Raw genomic sequence first — 21,324 nt, forward strand, 5'->3', positions numbered from 1 at the left:
ACACAGGTAGACAACATGGTATGCTTATTTATTTATTATTTATTGTGAAACAGCGTGGAATAGGCCCTTCCAACCATCGAACCACTGAGCCCAGCAACCCCCGATTTAACCCTAGCCTAATCACAGGACAATGTGCAATGACCAGTTAATCTAGCACCAGGTACATCTTTCGACTCTGGGAGGAAACCAGTGCACCTGGAAGAAACCCATGTGGTCAAGGGGAAAACATGCAACTTCTTACAGGCAGTGGCGGGAATTGAACCCCGGTCGCTGGTACTGCACAGTGTTGTGCTAAGTGCTACATTATCCAATTATCAATGGCATTGAGTATAGGAGCTAGGATTTCATGTCACAATTGTACAGATTGTAAGTTAGGCTGCACTTACACTGTGTGCCGTTCTGGTTGCTATGCTGAGGGAAGGATGTGATTAAGCTAGAGAGGCCGCAGAAAATATTTACAGGAACGTTGCATGCAGGACTGGAGCACTTGAATTATAAGGAGCAATTGGATAAGCTGGGGTTGCTTTCCCTTGAGGTAACTATAGGTAGTCACAGATTTTTCCCCAGGGCTAAAGTTAGAAGGTGTAGCTTTAAGGCATGAGAAGAAAGATTTAGAGGGGACAGAGAAGCATTTTACACAGGGTGTGGTGGGTATGTGGAATGAACTGCCAGAGGAGGTGGCAGAGGCAGACTGAATTAAACATTTATATGGCATTTGGACAGGTACATCACTAGGCAAGATTTTTAAGGTTATGTGGGCAAATAGAACTAGTTCCGGTTGGCGCTTTGGTCAGCACGGATGAGTTGGATCTTCCGTGCTGTTTAACTGTATGATTCTACTGCCGTTAGAAAAGTATGACTTATTGGTTCTTCTACCTCTCTTATGTAATTTGTGAGCAACAACAGGGGGACCTGTAGTTATTACAATGGCAAGATCTCATCAGTTTAACACATATAACATTAAGCAATGAACTGGAGGTGTGCTGGGGCTGTGGCTCACAGCAGGCATCTACTCTGCACACATCCAAGTCAATTCATTCTGAAAGCTGAGTTGCTTAAAGCGTGGAGAAAAAAGAAACTTTTTCCCAATGAGAGTGGCACAATTTTCCAGAAAAATATCAAGCGTGGAGGATAGTTACATATAGCTTCAGAGAATTAAAACAATGCTTATTAATCATGATTGACAAGGGAAAGTACCTACTCCACTGTCCATCTTCTGTCATTCTTATCAAAATCCATCTTCCTTCTGCACCAGCAGTCTGAGATCTGGCAATGAAACTGGCTTTTGAGGTCCCCAAACTTTCTTATGCCATGGACCGCTACCATTAAAGGTGGACCACAAGTTAGGAACCCCTGATTTAGTCTCATGCTGACATCCAGCTAGATGGTGCCATTTGTTTTAAGCAACAAGGTTCAGCAAGACTTTGTACCACCAGTAAGATTTCGGAGTCAGACGAGAATGAGGAGATATTTATAACATAGTTAATTCTTAATACAAAACTCTTATTAACCTCTAAGCATAGGTATGTTTAAAAAAAACAAAATCCAAAGGACTGCAGAAATCAGAAATAAGTGCAGAAAATGCCAGAAATACAGGAGATTTGGCAGCATCTGTGGAAAGAGAAACAGAATGGAAAAACCTTTCAGGTCTAAAGGCTGGAAAATACTTTAAGAGTCTGCACATGTTTGTCGACCATTACTGATAACGTTTTACATTTAATGCCCGCCTCAGTTTACGTGTGTTAACCAAAGTGTTGGCTTTTTTTTCTACAGGTGTCACCTGGCCTGCTGAGAGTTTTCAGTAATTCTGTTTTTGGTGCACTTTAAGAGGAAACTGGATTAACCCAAGAGTGAGTAAGAAACGGAAAGGTAGCCACGTGTTAGTTTAGATGAAGGAAGAAGTTTCACTGCCACTAACTGGATGTCAGCATGATTCCAACCCGGTGACAGGGGGTGCTGCACTCTGTACGTCCAGGCTATACGGAGATCAGCTCATCTGTATTTCGACGCTACTCCTTCCACATCGGACCGGCACTTGTACTGTGAATGAGTGGACCCTGAAAACCCTGGTTTTTACTTTGGACAGAGATGAACAGAAACTACTCGTCCCGCAGCCTCTGGTCAGAGACGGGTCAGGGGACAGTGTGCGGGCAGCAGGCGGGCGGCAAAGGAGAGCGGCAGGCGGCTTTTGGCTTCGGCTCCGGCTCCTCCGGCTCCGAGGTCGCGGCGTTGTCCCGGTCGCGGTGTCTGCAAGCGGTCTGCGTGCTCAACGAGACGGCCAAGCCGCAGAGCACGGAGTGGGGAGCGTTGCAGTGTCTGGAGCGGGCGTGCCGGAGCGTGGACACCGAGCTCACCATCTTCCCTTTTGGGAAACTCGACTTCGGGGAGGCGATGGTCCTCGACTCGTTCTACAATGCAGGTTAGTAAGGAAACTTGCGTTAACAAAAAAAAAATGACCATTCATCCTTTTACAGCGTAAATATTTCATTTTTTTACGATTGCAACTAGTGCATGACTTTGTAATAAAGTATTTTATTACTAAAATTAAAAATATTGAAACAAATACTTTTATGAAAATATTAACTTATTCATTGAAAAACTGTCAAATCTAATACAAAACATTTTGCTGGGAGGCTAGTGTCTATGATGGAGCTGGCTGAGTTTACAATCCTCTTCAACTTTTTCCGATCCTGTGAAGTGTCCGCTCAATACTAGACGGCGATACAACCAGTTGGATGTTCTCCACGGCACTTCTGTAGAACTGGAGTGCCAGTGTTGATGGGATGCGATTGCCTCTGTGCAATGACTGTGTTCTTCTGATGAGGAAGTCAAGGATCCAGTTGCAAAGCGAGGACCAGAGGGCCAACTTGTGGACCTTGTTAATTCGAACTGAGGGTATAGTTGTGTGGAAGGCTGAGCTGTAATCAATGAACAGCACTCTGACATAGGTAGCTATTGCCATTGTACAGGTGACCCAAAGCCGAGTGCAGAACCGGTGAGACTGCATCCGCTGTAGACTTATTGTAGCAATAGGCAGCTACAGCGGGACCAGGTCCTCGCTTAAGCAGAAGCTGATTCTAGCCGCGACCAACCTCTGAAAACACTTAATCACAGTAGATGTGAATGCAGTGGCGTGATAGGCATTGAGGCAGATCACCGTGCTGTCGTCGGGCACTGGTATGGCCGTTGTCCTTCTCAAGCAGGTGGGGACCGCCAGCGGCAGCAGTGAGAGACTGAAGATGTCCTTGAAGAACTTAGTTGGGACGGGTTTTTTTAGTGGTCTACGAGTTACACAATGAGGGCCTGATGCGTTGTGAAGGTGCACCCTCTTGAAAGATGTTCTGACTTTGGCCTCTAAGACAGACATCAGAGGGTCAGTAGATGTTGTAGGGATTCGCACAGGTATAACTTTATTTTTCGTTTTGAAGCGTGCATAAAAGATGTTGAGCTCATCTGGGAGTGCAGCATCACAGCCGTGCACAAGGTTAGGTTTTGCTTGTAGGAAGTAATGGCCTGCAAACCCTGCCACTAGTGTGGGATAGGGCAGAGAAGTAGAAAATAACGCTGAGTTTATCAGCACCACCAGACATGGATCAAGTCCCAATCAAGGAAGCTGAGAGTATTGATAAGTTGTTCATATTCAGTGTCTTCAGAGATTCTGCTGAGTTGTGTGTTGGCCATGTGTTACCAGGGACCAGAAGAGATGGTAGTTGACTATGTTATCAGGTTAAAGGCACTGGCTGAAAGCTGTAACTTCCAGGTTTGGTGAGACCAGGCACTACAAAATAGACAATAGACAATAGGTGCAGGAGTAGGCCATTTGGCCCTTCGAGCCAGCACCGCCATTCACTGTGATCATGGCTGATCATCCACAATCAGAATCCAGTTCCTGCCTTATCGCCATAACCTTTGATTCCACTATCTTTAAGAGCTCTATCCATCTCTTTCTTGAAAACATCCAGAGACTTGGCCTCCACAACCAAGAAAATAAACTGGCAAGTGGGGAAATTCAAGCAAACAATGCTGCCATGCTGGGTCTGATGGCTGAGGGAGAATGCAGAATGGTTAGTAGTATAGAAGAACATGATATATTTCTCATCAGGTGCTGATGGGGAGGAGCCCCAAAGGGATGGCAATGGCTTCTTTGTAATCCAGATAGACTCATTGATCTCTCACATTATTTTGGTGAGGAAACTGTAGCTCACATGAATGCTGAGGGTAGGAAGGCTGTGACCTAGAACCTACCCTACCTCAATATAATCATGTCAGCCAAATGGGTGTTTCAGTTGTCAGTAGACTTAAATGATCAACCATTTGCATGGAGTGCATCTCTCTCAGGAAGATGATTACAGGTAAAGGCAGTAGTTCTGTCTGCCTCAAGTCAAGAGGCAAACTTGTGCAAGGTATCCATGGTATATCAGTTCAAGAAAGTTGCCAAAAACTAGAAAGCTGAGATTGAGATGTTCCAATAAAGATACTATCTATGCCTGAGAGTGGGGAATGAAGAGGTTGAATTGGATATATTAAACGGAGTTTGTTGTACAGCTAGAGTGGGAGTTATCAGCTACATGTCAGTAAGCACTTCCTCAGTTGAAGACATCATGCCAGCTTTGCTTTTGGATCTCAAATAATTTTTAATGGTCTAATGGTAATGTGGTATAGAAACCAATGCTGGAGCAATATATGGACTGTTCGGCTGCCAGTACATATAGATGAGTCCAAGTACTTATCATGGATAACAATTGGATTGAGATTAAAAAAAACTGTGTGCTTTAGAGTTTATTTTGGGTAGTGATCCAAGAACCATTGGAGATGTTGGCTTTACCCATGAAGGTCACCGGTGCACAAACAACATGCTGGAGGAACTCGCAGAGTGTTGAAAAGCATCTGTAGGAGGAAAGGAGTGTCAGTGCTTTGGGTTGAAACATTGCACTGGTCAGATGTTCTCTAGAAATTTCAGGAAGTCTAAAACTTAGCAATTTAGCCAGACTAGGACTGACACTGACAACAATGTGAACAAGGCGAAGTGGACTGTATCTCTGTCTGAGAAAGGTGAGAGCTGATCTTCCTGAGGGACGTGGGTATGGTGAGGTCAACTATGTCTCTCTGTGTGAAACAAGATGTGATTATGGTGCAGGTTGTGATGGCCAGGCAGCAGTTCAGATGGATTCTGAGGAGAGCTTAGCTGCAGAGGAACACACGGTTTGCATCATAAGATGAGAGAAATGATAGAATGGCAGCTCTGGTAGAGAGGAGAAAAGCTAGAATTTGAGTCAATGCAACAGGTGCACGTGGTTGAAAGTAGATCCAACTGTACGGAGCCAAGTTTAGCACCCCCCAGGGGTGAGTTTGTAATGTCAGTGAAGAAAGAACTAGCATTAAGAGTGTATTTTAAGTTGTGTGTTTGCAGAGTTGAGTTTTGAAGGATGTACCGGCAGGTGTTGTGAATATTTAAACTTTATTGTGCGGGGCAATTGAACCAATTACTGCAGTACAATGGGAGTTACTTAAGAAGAAGGTGTTCATGGTGCTAGCATATGGGGGGAGGTGGAATCAGGAGCAGTAAAGCTGTTAAGAGTTGCAGCAAAAGAAATCTATAAATGCAGATCAGGGTGAGATGTCCTGGAGCGTTGACCATTCATTTGTGAGCAGTTTGGATATGGACTACTAAGGCTATAGTGACATTTTGTTTTCTGAGCAATGGGTAGTTACAGCTCTCAGTAGCAACCGGCTCTGTGATTTGTTGAAATGGGCAAAATGCCTAATATGGATGTGGCAGAATGAAATCTGTCCTTAATACTCCATGATATAAGGCAGCAGCTCATCATTGTTGGGACAACAGCAGTAATATTACCATTGGGAAGGTAGAACATGGGATGCTTTTCATGGGCTATTTCAGCGGTTGAGTGGTGCACGAGAGTAAGCAGAACTTGGGAAAGGCTGCGCTGGTTATAGCATCTCCAGAGTTCAGGAGCTGCTGAATGGCCTGAACCGGATGGAAGTCGATGCCTTGAGGGTAAATTATCTTGTGACGTGGAGGCGATGGGAGGTGTTGGGTCTGAAGGCTTGCATGATGTTAACTTGGGTTTGGAAGTACCGATAGCAAATCAATGTATTGTGGCTGAGGTGCAGCAAGAGAGGCTGAGAACTGTAGTTGACTGGTATACACTTGCAAACACCCAAAGGGGAAAGGTCAGAAATTTTCAAAGGGTCAACAGAGAAAAGGAATGGTGTATTATCTGTTAGTGCACAGGAGGACAGAGAGAAAGTGAGAGTGTATTAGGAGAAAATTATAAATTGCTATTACAGGTGACTCCTGTATTATGGCCATTTGGATTATGGAAATCCATTCTTATAGAGCTCACGAATTATAGAATTATGATGGCTTATAGAGCCCAAAAGTTTGAGATGAAGAATAAAATTTACTCTCATGAAGTTCATATGGGGTGGTGGGTGGGGAGTAAATAAATAAACATACAAGTTATTCTTCAACTTGCATTTCTAGATGTACATGTGGATGATGTGGTGTAACGATATGGAAAGTTGTGATTATTTACCATTGTCTAGGAAATATAATTCCACCCCTACCTCCAATAATGTCAAGCAGAATTATGATTTCTCTACTGATAAGTTGGAACAGTGGTTCCCAAACCTTTTCGGGTTTCTACCCTCTTGGCTCCCAGACCACATCCCCAGTGCCCCCTCCCGCTTTCGGGCATTACATAAAAACTATGAAGAATTTTGTTTTACAATGCGAAGTGAAAGAAAGTAGGAACTGCAAGTTCAAAGCGGAGACAAATAATTGTAAAAATTATTTAAATCTTTATAAAGCTACAAATAAAATTATCTATTTATTTAACAGCAAAAGCTACTTTCATCAACAATTTTAGCACAAACCTTAGTAGCCCAACTATTCACTACTTCATTGCTTCACCTGATGTTCACTATGGCTTTATGAAACAAAGATAACTAAGAAGCAAACATTCGTTACCTTGCAAAGTTGACTCATCCAACTGCAGAGCAAATCCTGTGGTCCTAATTATGATGGAAAATGTGTCCTCCACACTTTCAGACACTTCATCTATTTGTCTTTGAACGGAGTTGTTGTTGAGCGGAATCAGTTTAATTATTTAATCTGGTGATTTATGCAAAACCATACACAGAGCATCCCTTCCTGCCGACAGAATCAGTTTTTCTCCATTTGTATGAGGCTCTCCAGATTTATCAATGAGCAAAGAAAATGTATGAAACATTTTGTTGTGAAGTGCAGACAAACATGTTTTGTTTCTTGTTCCTGAAAGTTTTCATGATAAAGTGACGAAAATACATAAGCCAAGTTTTTGTTTGCTTTATCAGAGTGTATTCTCTTCAAATATTCAAGAAGCCTGGAAGGTTTCATTGCTTCATTTGAAAAAAAAATACAGTTTCACACTACAAACACAATGGCGGCTGCTGTTAGTTGCGGTGTGTAGGTATAAATCCATATTCCAGATACTCCACACTGTACTGTCTAATCTTCTTTATCATTTGGTTTGCTTCTGCCATTTTTGTTATGGATTAATGATCATGGTCAATTGCTTATTGTTTAAGTCCAAACTCAAGCGCTGCGAACAATAAAGGGGAAAGTTATGATGTCATAATATCTTAGGCAAAACCTGACTCTCTCTGAAGTTGCATAATTTGGGGCAGTGATATCTCGGTTGGGCCGTGCTAGAGTGATGCAGCCAAGATGATTTAAGTGAGCAGATTCTGAACTTTACGTGATTGGACACCACATCTTAATTGTGTCACTGCATGATTAGAGTATGACAACTGTACTAGCTAACACTGCAGTAGTTAACAGCAATAATGGCACAATTCCCACAGTTCTGAAATGGATAAATTTTGAATGGGATGCTACACCTGCATCACTTGCTAGGCTAATATTGAAGAGAAAAGCGTTCTCTCTGAGACCTAGCAGCATTAATGGCTCAACCAATGCCACCAACATTAGTCTTCCTCATTGAGTTGTGAACAAAACTGTGTCAAAGTAATATTAATTTTTATTTATTGTGGTAAATAGCGAGGGTAGTCAGGTTATTTGTTTCTGGGGATAAAATAACAGGAGGGACATAAACTTTTTACAACTTAAAAAATTAAACCATGTCTGAGACATGTTTTACATGAGGACTCCAGTCACCATCAGTTTGTTTTTCAATGTACATCTCTTGGTGCATTGGAGTCTATTGGTCCAATCCAAGGAGTGTTTGCTTTGGATCATGGGGTTTGCTGCTGGAGTAGGCAAGCACAGGGTTTAGTATTGTGTGGGCAGACACCAATGTCCATTAGTAGTCAAGAGAGAGGCTAGAGGAAGGATCGAGGCTAATATTATGGACCTGAAATTTGGGAAGGTTCTAGCATGATGTTGATTTGTGATGCAACAGGGAATAAGGAGAACTTTGCCGTGCCTCAAATGGCCTGCAGCTTTGTCTTTCAAATAATGGTTTTATGAAACAGTTTGAGAGATTTTTTTGTGAAGTGGGGCAGGTGAGGAAGTAGCTTTGTTTTGGATTCCACTTGATTATGTGACAAAATTGCACTTTGCACAATTTTAGGACATTCCAACCAATGAAGTTTTTCTACTCTGCAGGGACTAACAGAATGTAGCGAAAGGTGGCACTGGCTTTACGGAGCAGCACAGCTCCACAAACATCACTGAAATTAATAAATTTTAATGTCATCTTGGTTACCGGTTAAATGTAGGCCAACACAGCAGCATGTGCAGTGTCATTAAGGATTTGAATATTTGGCAGAATGGCATGGAAATGGTCTTTGTTCCTTCCATATCCCACTTCTCAGATGAAAAGAATCTGCCAATGATCAACCAGGGTGACTACTGTAAATACTTGGAATTGGTTTGCATTTATGAAATAGAGAAGCTGGAGTAATATTCTCATTGATACATATTGTTTAGGGACAAAAGAAAAATGTATTGCGATATGCAGGAGGGCTTTGTGCTGTGCTGTTCTTTTCCACCAGTTAGCAGGTGCACATTCCAGAAATGTCAGATGGATGACAAGTTGGGGGGGGCCCTACACTTGAGGGAACAAACAATTAGAAATAAGATGGTGTTTTGTATAGCGTATAGGATATAAGAAGAAGCCAGCTCTTTGTTAGTTCAGAACTGACAAGAGATTATAATTCCTCCATGTAAAGTCTTCCGGTTATTTTTAATAGAACATGGAACATAGAATAGTACAGCACAGTACAGGCCCTTCAGCCCACAATGTTGTGCTGACCCTTAAAACCTGCCTCCCATATAATCCCCCACCTTAAATTCCTCCATATACCTGTCTAGTAGTCTCTTAAATTTCACTAGTGTATCTGCCTCCACCACTGACTCAGGCAGTGCATTCCACGCACCAACCACTCTCTGAGTGAAAAACCTTCCTCTAATATCCCCTTGAAATTCCCACCCCTTACCTTAAAGCCATGTCCTCTTGTATTGAGCAGTGGTGCCCTTGGGAAGAGGCGCTGGCTATCCACTCTATCCATTCCTCTTAATATCTTGTACACCTCTATCATGTCTCCTCTCATCCTTCTCTCCAGAGAGTAAAGCCCTAGCTCCCTTAATCTCTGATCATAATGCATACTCTCTAAACCAGGCAGCATCCTGGTAAATCTCCTCTGTACCCTTTCCAATGCTTCCACATCCTTCCTATAGTGAGGCGACCAGAACTGGACACAGTACTCCAAGAGTGGCCTAACCAGAGTTTTATAGAGCTGCATCATTACCCCGCGACTCTTGAACTCTATCCCTTGATTTAGGAAAGCTAACACTCCATAAGCTTTCTTAACTACCCTATCAACCTGTGAGGCAACTTTCAGGGATCTGTGGACATGTACCCCGAGATCCCTCTGCTTCTCCACACTACCAAGTATCCTACCATTTACTTTGTACTCTGCCTTGGAGTTTGTCCCTCCAAAGTGTACCACCTCACACTTCTCCAGGTTGAACTCCATCTACCACTTCTCAGCCCGCTTCTGCATCCTATCAATGTCTCTCTGCAATCTTTGACAATTCTCTACACTATCTACAACACCACCAACCTTTGTGTCATTTGCAAATTTGCCAACCCACCCATCTACTCCGACATCCAAGTCATTAATAAAAATCACGAAAGGTAGAGGTCCCAGAACCGATCCTTGTGGGACACCACTAGTCACAACCCTCCAATCCAAATGTACTCCCTCCACCACAACCCTCTGCTTTCTGCAGGCAAGACAATTCTGAATCCACCTGGCCAAACTTCCCTGGATCCCATGCCTTCTGACTTTCTGAATAAGCCTACCATGTGGAACCTTGTCAAATGCCTTACTAAAATCCATGTAGATCACATCCACTGCACTACCCTCATCTATATGACTTGTCACCGCCTCAAAGAACTCTATCAGGCTTGTTAGACACTATCTGCCCTTCACAAAGCCATGCTGACTGTCCCTGATCCCTAAACATCAACCACATGTCCATAGTACATTTCCCTGCAAAAACATCATCCCAATTCACACCTGCAAGTTCTAGCCTTATAGCCTCATAATTTGCCCTTCCTCAATTAAAAATTTTCCTGTCCTCTCTGATTCTATCCTTTTCCATGATATTAAAGGCCAGGGAGTGGTGGTCACTGTTCCCCAGATGCTCACCCACTGAGAGATCTGTGACCTGACCCGGTTCATTACCTAATACTACATCTAGTATGGCATTCCCCCTAGTCAGCCTGTCCACATACTGTGACAGGAATCCATCCTGGACACACTTAACAGACTCTGCCCTGTCAAAACCATTGGAACTAATAAGGTGCCAATCAATATTAGGGAAGTTAAAGTCACCCATGATAACAACCCTGTTATTTTTGCACCTTTCCAAAATCTGCCTCCCAAACAGCTCCTCGATATCTCTGCTGCTACCAGGGGGCCTACAGAATACTCCCAATAGAATAACTGCTCCTTTCCTGTTCCTGACTTCTACCCATACTGACTCAAAAGAGGATCCTGCTACATTACCCACCCTTTCTGTAGTTGTAATAGTATCCCTGACCAGTAATGCCACCCCTCCTCCCCTTTTCCCCCCTCTCTTTCCCTTTTAAAGCACTGAAATCCAGGAATATTGAGAATTCATTCCTGCCCTGGTGCCAGCCAAGTCTCTGTAATGGCCACTATATCATAATTCCATGTATGTATCCAAGCTCTCAGTTCATCACCTTTGTTCCTGATGCTTCTTGCATTGAAGTACATGCACTTTAGCCCTTCTACCTTACTCTGTTTCTCTTTCCTCAAACCCTCTTTATATGTTAGGTCTGGCTTTAGTCCATGCACTATACTTGCAGTTCTCGCATAACCTTTATCCTCCTCCACCTCACTATCTGCTCTAACACTCTGGTTCCCCTCCCCCTGCAAATCTAGTTTAAATCCCCCGGAGCAGCACTAGCAAACCTTCCCGCAAGGATGTTAGTCCCCCTCCAGTTCAGGTGCAACCTGTCCCGTTGGAGCAGGTCCCACATTCCCTGGAACAAGGCCCAATTGTCCAGAAACATGAAGCCCTCCCTCCTGCACCAACAGCTTATCCACGTATTTAACTGCATTATCTTCCTATTTCTAGCCTCACTGGTATGTGGCATGGGTACCAATCCTGAGAATGCAACCCTGGAGGTCCTGTCCTTCAACTTTGCACCTAACTCCCTAAATTCTCTTTGCAGGACCACCTCCTTCCTATCCAGGATTCTCGATATCTTCCACAGAACCCCTTATATTTCCCACTAACTATTGAATCCCCTATCACTAATGCTCTCCTCTTTTCCCTCCTTCCCTTCTGAACTGAGGGTCCAGTCTCGGTACCAGAGACACAACCACTGCAACTTGCCCCGGTAGGTCGTCCCCACCAACATATCCAAAACGGTATACTTATTATTGATGGGAATGGCCACAGGGGTGCTCTGCTCATTCTGTCTATTCCCCTTCCCTCTCCTGACAGTCACCCAGCTACCTGTTTCCTGACTTTTAGGGGTGACTATCTCCCTGTAACTCCTGTCTATTTCTGCCTCTGCCTCATGAATGATCCAAAGTTCATCCAGCTTCAGCTCCATTTTCCTAACTCGGTTTGTCAGGAGCTGCAGCTGGATGCACCTTTTACAGGTGTAGTCATCAGGGACAATTGTGCTCGCCCTGACTTCCCACATACTGCAAGCGGAGCACTCGACTGCCCTAACTGCTGCCTCCATTACCTACTTCTAAGTTAATTGGATTAATTAAAGGAACTTACCCGGCCTTACCTCACTGGGAGCAAGCTCGTCCTCAGCCTCTGCTCGCTGAAGCCTCTGGAGCTAAAGCCTTCCTACTCTGTCTCCCACTACTCCATCGCCTGCTCCTACAAATGCCCGCTCCGTTAATCCACTCGCTTTTTAAACTCTCCTGCTGTCTCACAGGCCGATCTTCATGCACTTGCTCAGTCATGCCCCGTTCAAACTGCTGAAGAAATGACCTTCCCCTTCTCAATCCGCTTAATTAATTTTGGACTTTCTTTCAATATTTTATTGGTGATCGTGAAATGCAGAAGCCTGTGAACAGTTAACATCCAACTTTCCATTGTTGAGACCTACAGTTTATTTTTTTTGCATAACAGACTTAATTCAAAAGTACATGCTAATTTTATAAGGAGGCCGAACAATGTGAAAATAAAATAAATGAAACCTCGATTTGGCTGTTCATTAGCAGTCTTAAGATATAGAGCTTTGCAATTGGAGAAAAGCCTATTCCAAACTGTTACTCCTCCAAGTTTACCATCCATTAGTTCCATATTTTAAAGACTGATTCCCCATTGCTGATCCATTCTCTAAGTGGAATCCCAGATAGGGATTCTAAGGGGCACCCCAAATAGGTTTCTAGCCTGGTCTCAAATATCCAAAATCAGAGATGAAGAGGAGTTGAAGGGTTTGAAAACAAAGACAAAAACTCTGAACTCTGAACTCTGAAGTCAAGATGCTGCCAGAGTAGAAGCCAATGTCGTGTGGAATCCTTGCCAAACAGCTTGTAGTGTGTGTAAGCTTAGACTCATGGCTGCGGGTCTTGTGACAGTGCTATGTGTGTGAGATTGTTTACCAACAATTGGGACTCAAACCCAGTGTTATGTGATCACAATGTTGGTGGCCTGCAGGGACCAGTATCTGAGATTTATGTGACAGTTGATAAGATGTGGGGTTTGAATGCGTTCACTGAATGCATGTGAGGTCTTTGAACTTCTTTCTGACTGTGTCTGTGTCCTTGGAGCTTGATACCTAGCATTCTGGACCTAATGTTTTCTGAGAGTATCTGGAGGACACTAGCGGTGATGTGTTTACTTCTTCGTCTGTCCATCTCTTCTATCCCTTGATGTAATATTTGGATAGACTTGGAGTCCACTCTATCCCATGTTCTGACATTATTCTCACAGTGTGAGTGATATGTGCTGCAACTATGATGCCCCTCTGTCCTTTAATATTTGGATAGGATGTCTAGTTTTAACTTGGATTTGACACTCAGTTTTGAGTGTTTTTAAAATTCACCCACTGCCTGATTAAGATTTATTGCGATGACAAACTAATTTAAGGTAGTGTAGTAAATGTGGTGTAGTAAGGCATTTGACAAGGTTTCTCATGGTAGGCCCATTCAGAGAGTCATGAGTTATGGGATTTGTGGAAAATTTACAACATGGATTCAGAATTGCCCTGCTCCCAGAATGCAGAGGGTGATAGTGGTTGGAGAATATTCTATCTGGAGGTTGGTGTTCTGCAGGGATCTGTTGTAGGGCCCGTACTCTTTGTGATCTTTATAAATGATTTGGATGAAGACATGGAGGAGTGGGTTAATAGGCTTTCAGATGACACAGAGGTTGGAGGTGTTGTGCATAGTCTGGATGGTTGTCCACGTTACTATGGGATGTAGCAGGTATGTAGAACTGGGCTGAAGAGTGGCAGGTAAAGTTCAATTTGGAAAAAGTGTGTTGTGATACACTTTGGCAGATCAGACTTCAAGGTGAAGTACAAGGTTAATGGCAGGGTTCTTAGTAATATTGTGTGAATTTCTGGTGCCCATACTGGAAGATGAATGTGGTAGAGCTGGAGATAGTACAGAAAATATTCACAGGAATGTTGCCTGGACTGGAAGGCTTGAGTTATAAGGACAGGCTCGACAGGCTAGGCCAGTTTTCCCTGGAGTGAAGAAGGCTGAGGGGGTGACCTTATAGAGGTTTAGAAAACTATGAAGGATATAGATCGGATAGGTAGCCACAATTGTCTTCCGAAGGCAGGGGACATAGAATTAAAACGCAAACAACAGGAATTCTGCAGATGCTGGAAATTCAAGCAACATACATCAAAGTTGCTGGTGAATGCAGCAGGCCAAGCAGCATCTATAGGAAGAGGCGCAGTCGACGTTTCAGGCCGAGACCCTTCGTCAGGACTAACTGAAGGAAGAGTGAGTAAGGAATTTGAAAGCTGGAGGGGGAGGGGGAGATGCAAAATGATAGGAGAAGACGGGAGGGGGAGGGATAGAGCCGAGAGCTGGACAGGTGATAGGCAAAAGGGGATACGAGAGGATCATGGGACAGGAGGTCCGGGAAGAAAGACAAGGGGGGGGGCGGTGACCCAGAGGATGGGCAAGAGGTATATTCAGAGGGACAGAGGGAGAAAAAGGAGAGTGAGAGAAAGAATGTGTGCATAAAAATGAGTAACAGATGGGGTACGAGGGGGAGGTGGGGCCTTAGCGGAAGTTAGAGAAGTCAATGTTCATGCCATCAGGTTGGAGGCTACCCAGACAGAATATAAGGTGTTGTTCCTCCAACCTGAGTGTGGCTTCATCTTTACAGTAGAGGAGGCCATGGATAGACATGTCAGAATGGGAATGGGATGTGGAATTAAAATGTGTGGCCACTGGGAGATCCTGCTTTCTCTGGCGGACAGAGCGTAGATGTTCAGCAAAGCGGTCTCCCAGTCTGCGTCGGGTCTCACCAATATATAAAAGGCCACATCGGGAGCACCGGATGCAGAATATCACCCCAGTCGACTCACAGGTGAAGTGATGCCTCACCTGGAAGGACTGTTTGGGGCCCTGAATGGTGGGAAGGGAGGAAGTGTAAGGGCATGTGTAGCACTTGTTCCGCTTACACGGATAAGTGCCAGGAGGGAGATCAGTGGGGAGGGATGGGGGGGACGAATGGACAAGGGAGTTGTGTAGGGAGCGATCCCTGCGGAATGCAGAGAGAGGGGGGGAGGGAAAGATGTGCTTAGTGGTGGGATCCCGTTGGAGGTGGCGGAAGTTACGGAGAATAATATGTTGGACCCGGAGGCTGGTGGGGTGGTAGGTGAGGACCAGGGGAACCCTATTCCTAGTGGGGTGGTGGGAGGATGGAGTGAGAGCAGATGTACGTGAAATGGGGGAGATGCGTTTAAGAGCAGAGTTGATAGTGGAGGAAGGGAAGCCCCTTTCTTTAAAAAATGAAGACATCTCCCTCGTCCTAGAATGAAAAGCCTCATCCTGAGAGCAGATGCGGCGGAGACGGAGGAATTGCGAGAAGGGGATGGCGTTTTTGCAAGAGACAGGGTAAGAAGAGGAATAGTCCAGATAGCTGTGAGAGTCAGTAGGCTTATAGTAGACATCAGTGGATAAGCTGTCTCCAGAGACAGAGACAGAAAGATCTAGAAAGGGGAGGGAGGTGTCGGAAATGGACCAGGTAAACTTGAGGGCAGGGTGAAAGTTGGAGGCAAAGTTAATAAAGTCAACGAGTTCTGCATGCGTGCAGGAAGCAGCGCCAATGCAGTCGTTGATGTAGCGAAGGGAAAGTGGGGGACAGATACCAGAATAGGCACGGAACATAGATTGTTCCACAAACCCAACAAAAAGGCAGGCATAGCTAGGACCCATACGGGTGCCCATAGCTACACCTTTAGTTTGGAGGAAATGGGAGGAGCAAAAGGAGAAATTATTAAGAGTAAGGACTAATTCCGCTTGACGGAGCAGAGTGGTGGTAGAGGGGAACTGATTAGGTCTGGAATCCAAAAAGAAGCGTAGAGCTTTGAGACCTTCCTGATGGGGGATGGAAGTATATAAGGACTGGACATCCATGGTGAAAATAAAGCGGTGGGGGCCAGGGAACTTAAAATCATCGAAAAGTTTAAGAGCGTGAGAAGTGTCACGAACATAGGTCGGAAGGGATTGAACAAGGGGTGATAAAACAGTGTCGAGGTATGCAGAAACGAGTTTGGTGGGGCAGGAGCAAGCTGAGACAATAGGTCGGCCAGGACAGGCAGGTTTGTGGATCTTGAATATAGAATTGGACATAGAATTAAGGTGAGATAGGAGAGATGAAAGCAGCAGATTTTTCAAAGATTGTGGGCATATGAAACAAGTGCTGGCAAAAGTTGTAAAGGCAGGTATAGCTACAATATTTAAACATTTGAACATGTAGGTAGGAGAATTTTAGAGGGAAATGGGCCAAATGGAGGGAAATAGGATTAGCTTAGGTAAGCATTTTAATTTAACTTGGGGGGGGGGAGGGCTAGTTTCCCTACTGTATAACTCAATGAATCTGTGACAGTCTCCAAGTGTCATCGTGTGATGTTTCTGAATAGTTGCTGGCTGTTCTAAATCGTTCATCATCAAAAATAATTATTTTTATAATTAAATAATTATTGAAGTGTTCTCAGATGCCTCATTCTGCAGATCAATACAGAGTATAGTCAGAGATGAGCAATATCATGCATTATCTTCACTCTTTTGTACATAAATGTCAGAATGTCTCCATGGTTTTAAGTGCAACAGCACTGAATATTTGTCAGACTTTGTTTCCGCAGATTGAATGGGAGAATCTTGCTGAGTTTCATTTGAGTGTTTTCCTGGAATTTCTACAATATTTAAATGATGTCTTCATGATCCATAACATCACAATAAGGAAAATGTTGGGGACATTTCTGGTTGTAAGGCATCAAATCCGCATCTGTGTAAAACATTATTTAATTATTAATGTAATGTTGACAAAGGAAGGCGTTGTGCCCTTATCTCCAAAGGTTTCTTCAAGGATTTCAGTTACGCCATTAATTGTATCTGCTTTACTCTAACATTTCCACAGAGCTGAATGCAAGTACTGTCTAGAGGATGGCACCGACTGTGATAAGGTCATCAAGGTCAGTAACGGAGTCTCTGGGAAAGTAGGTGCAGGATAATCTTGGACTGTGATATAGCAACTTCTCAACCAAGTGCTTTGGGCAGTGCAGATGATAGAGCTGCTGTCTCAAAGCTCCATCAATTTAGGTTCAATTCTGACCTCCTGTCCAGTTCGTGTGGCGTTTCCCTGTGACCATATAGATTACCTCTGAGCACTCCGTTATTGCCACTCATCCAAAAACTGTGCAGGCCGGTAGGTTAGTTGGCCATGTAAACTGCCTTTAGTTTGTAGGTGAGCAGTAGACAGTTGGAGTTGATAGGAGTGTGAGGGAAATAAATGGAATTAGTGTAAATAAATGATTTATGGTCAGCACTGAACTAGAGGGCTGAATAGCCTATTTCTATGATGTACCTCTTTGATTTGATAGCTAAAATAAAAAGAAACATGATGTCATTTTGAAGGTGCTAACTTAAATCAATTTATTTTAAAGCATAAATCTTGTTTTTCATTTACTTTGGCACATGTCTATAATACAGTAAACTTATCTATTGAAATTGTATAAGTCTTTTGAGCATCAATCAGCATGTTTGTGAAAACTCTTTCCTGTAATCATCAGTTGGTCTCTGGGAGCTGAGAACTAGTCCATTTATTAACTAAAGAGGTTAAAGAGTGGTCAGGAGTAAACCTAGGTGTGTTGGGTTTCCACTTGTTTTATTCCTATAATATATCAGGAACTGTACATGAAAACATTAATAGAACTGTTACGAAAAAATATACACATCTCATTTTGTACCCTGGGTAATCATTCTGATACAAGCGTAATTTTAGTGAGATGTGCAAAATCCTATTCACAAGAAGCCGTCTTCATCAATAATTCCGAATTGAGAATGTGTTTTAGCTGCCACTTGATGCACTTCCATACAGACATGGGACTATGCCTCAGGGATGGGTAAGAGAATTAATGGCAGGCAGTCATGTGTCCTCCACCAATAGTCGTCTAGCAAATGAATAAAGTGAAGTTGCAGACCTGCATGTAGCTTCTCACCCTGTAGCATTGAGGCCTTCCAACTGTATGGCCTTCCAAATCTGACCAAATGTTAAACTCCTGCACATAACTTTTAGATGTTGTTGGCCAAATCAAAGGTGGTGATGAATCAGCATATACGAGGGAAATTGAAAATCTGGCTGAATGGTGCCGCACGAACAAGCTCTTACTCCATGTCAGCAATACCAAGGAGCTGCGTATTGACTTCAGGAGGAGGAAACTGGAGGTCAGACCTCATCGGGTGGTGGCGGGCGGGGGGGGGTGTGGGACGAGTTCAGAGGTGGAGAGGGTCAGCAGTTTTAAATTCCTTGGTGTTATCAGTTCAAAGGATCTATCTTGGGCCCAGCACATAAATACAATTACGAAGAAAGCAAGGCAGCATTTCTACTTCCTTAGGAGTAGGTGAAGATTCGGCATGACGTCAAAAATTCGACAGGCTTCTGTAGGGGTGTGGTGAAGAGTCTATTGGCTGGTTGCATCACAGCCCGCTATGGAACAGAAATTCCTACAGAAAGTAGTTGATACGGCCCAGTCCATCATGGGTAAAGTCCTTCCCACCATTGAGCACGTCTACATGAAGCACTGTCTCAGGAAAGCAGCCTCCATCATCAGGGAGCCTCACCACCAGGGTCATGCTCTCTCCTCGCTATTACCATCAGGAAGAAGGTACAGGAGCCTTAGGACTCACACCACCAGATTCAGGAATACTTATCAATCATCAGCCCCTTGAACCAGAGGGGATAACTTTACTCATCCCATCACTGTACTGTTCCCACAACCTATGGACTCACTTTCAAGGATTCTTCATTTCATGTTTTTGAAACTTATTGATCATTCAGTTATTACTCTTTTTTTTGTATGTGTGCAGTTTGTTGTCTTTTGAACATTGATTGTTTGTCCTGTTGAACGTGGTTTTTCATTCATTCTATTATGTTTCTTGGCTTTACTAAGTATGCCCACAGGAAAGCAAAACTCAGGGTTGTTTATGGTAACATATATGTACTTTGATAATAAATTTACTTTGAATATATATGTATAGAGATGTACTTTGGGAGCCCAAATTACATATTTTAATGTTCAGAAGGATTGCAGGAGGAAGGAGTATGTATTAATTATGCTCCTTGTGCCTGTTCTGGAAGATACACAAAGTAGTCATATTTCACCCCCCCCCCCAAATATATTATGCTACCAGAAAATAAAAGCAGTTTTTCAGTATCTAACTGATTGAATCCCTTTGTTACTTTACACAGGCTATTAATATCAAATCCCAACCCTCTAAACTCATTATGCTTATCCAACTATCCTTGTAATTTAACCATTGGATCCCTGTTTCATTCTGGTATATCTGGCGAAGCTAGTATAAACTTCCTGCTATTTGCCACTCATCTATTTGCTGTGATAATTGGTAATAATATCTTGTGTCAACCTTTTGTGAACTGGCTTCTGCCATCCACAGGGTGAGTAGAGTTGTATTTCTGCTTTATATAGGATCATTTTGATCCTATATACACCTGAAACTACACTGGCTAGGATAGGCTGCAGGCATTCTCCAAAATGAGGGAGTGGGGCTTGTACATAGCTTGCATCCTTTGTTAGACAAGGAGACGGAGTTGGGAGAAGGAGGTTAATTCTCTAATTTCTGGACAAAGCAAGACTCCTTTCACTGTAATTTGGCTGAAGGGTGGGGGTGTTTAGTTCAAGGATCCCTGCAGTTAAATTGGGTTAGCTCCCACCTCCCAAAATAAGAACGAGCATGGAAGTGTTAATGCGTGGGACTGTTGTTTTGGATGCACACAAAATGCCAACTTTACTCTGCCTGTATGACAGGTATGGATGATCACTGGGGCATCCAGCTGCGTCACAATTACATCAGGCTAAATTAATTTGGCTAATTGCTGAAAAATTTCAAGATATGACAATCCTTACACCTTTCCTGCAAAATATATTGCTTAATGTATTTAGAAGTTGATTCCTGCAGCAGTGTTATTAACTTAGCTGGAATTGAGTTTATTGGTAAAGGTGAACATTTGAATCTGACTTCAAAATCGCCTAAAATAATTTCAAGCTGTGCTGAACTGAATCAAATGAGATTGTTGAGACCTGATTGATGCTTTGGATTTCCAACTTTTATCTGCTTGAACCTTTTTTTTCTTGGTTTTGGATTCTAAGTGTCAGAATTTCTCAAAAGCTAATATTAAGATAATTTTCTTCTTTCTTCATTGTCTGTCATAGTTGGCCAGCATTACTAATTTTTCATATCTGGAAGTAGTGTATTTGAAAATAAGGATTACCAATATGCCTTTAATTTATCCACCTCTTTTCTTTTAACACCCTGGGATGGAAATTATCAGGTGCTGGAGATTTATCTATTATAAATCCCTGTATTTTGTCCATTGCCATTTCGTAAAATATGGATCCACTATAAGTTACTTGTTATTTATTTCTGGCTCTCTTCATCCTGCAGACTGAAACAATGCATAGTTCTCATTTATCAAGACACCTTTTATTTATTTGTAATCTACTGTGGCTATAACTACTCAGTTCCATGGATTTTTCTTGAATTTGTTTAAGACTTATATCTTGGCTCACTGTTAACATAGGTTACCTAACCTCACATGGAGCTTTTACCTTTTAGGGAAATGTACTGTCTTTTTTATTGGGCTATAAACTTGTTTTAAAAGGTTTTCATTCCAAAGGCTGAAGCCACTTCTTTGGCGCACTCCCTGAACTCTATGTTCTAAGTGCTGGTTACTCTAGGTCACTAAGTGCCTTTTTCCTTCCTTTCTCAAAGATGCTGACCTCCTCCCTTAAGGTCAGAACTATTTCCTTTCTCATGGTTACAAGTTACTGTTGCTTCTCTTTCCAATGTCAAGCCATCTCCAAGGAATGGAATTTTTGTTGACTTGCTGATACAAATTATTTAATTATAAAGTGACAGTTGCATCTGAGTTTCTGAGAATTTGCTTTCCCATGTGCAACCTTGATGTGTAAATCCTTTGTGCTCTTTTTCTCAACATGATTAAACTCAAAGTACACTGTTGACTGTACTAGCTTCCACTGCTTATCTCAACTTTAAATGTTTTGTTGAACCACAGAAGAAAATGCCACC

The 21,324-nt window shown here is 43.0% G+C and overlaps 1 protein-coding gene across 1 annotated transcript in view; it reads left to right on the forward strand.

Moving 5' to 3' along the window:
* Nucleotides 1–2,088: 2,088 nt before the first annotated feature.
* Nucleotides 2,089–21,324, forward strand: part of map3k15 (mitogen-activated protein kinase kinase kinase 15) — a 160,181-nt gene continuing 140,945 nt past the window's right edge. Inside the window, exon 1 of the mRNA XM_063051041.1 lies at nucleotides 2,089–2,419. Coding sequence (XP_062907111.1) covers nucleotides 2,089–2,419 — 331 coding nt within the window. The remainder of the gene's footprint in view (nucleotides 2,420–21,324) is intronic.

This window comes from Mobula hypostoma, chromosome 6 (genome assembly GCF_963921235.1).
Source record: "Mobula hypostoma chromosome 6, sMobHyp1.1, whole genome shotgun sequence".
Lineage (NCBI taxonomy): Eukaryota > Metazoa > Chordata > Chondrichthyes > Myliobatiformes > Myliobatidae > Mobula > Mobula hypostoma.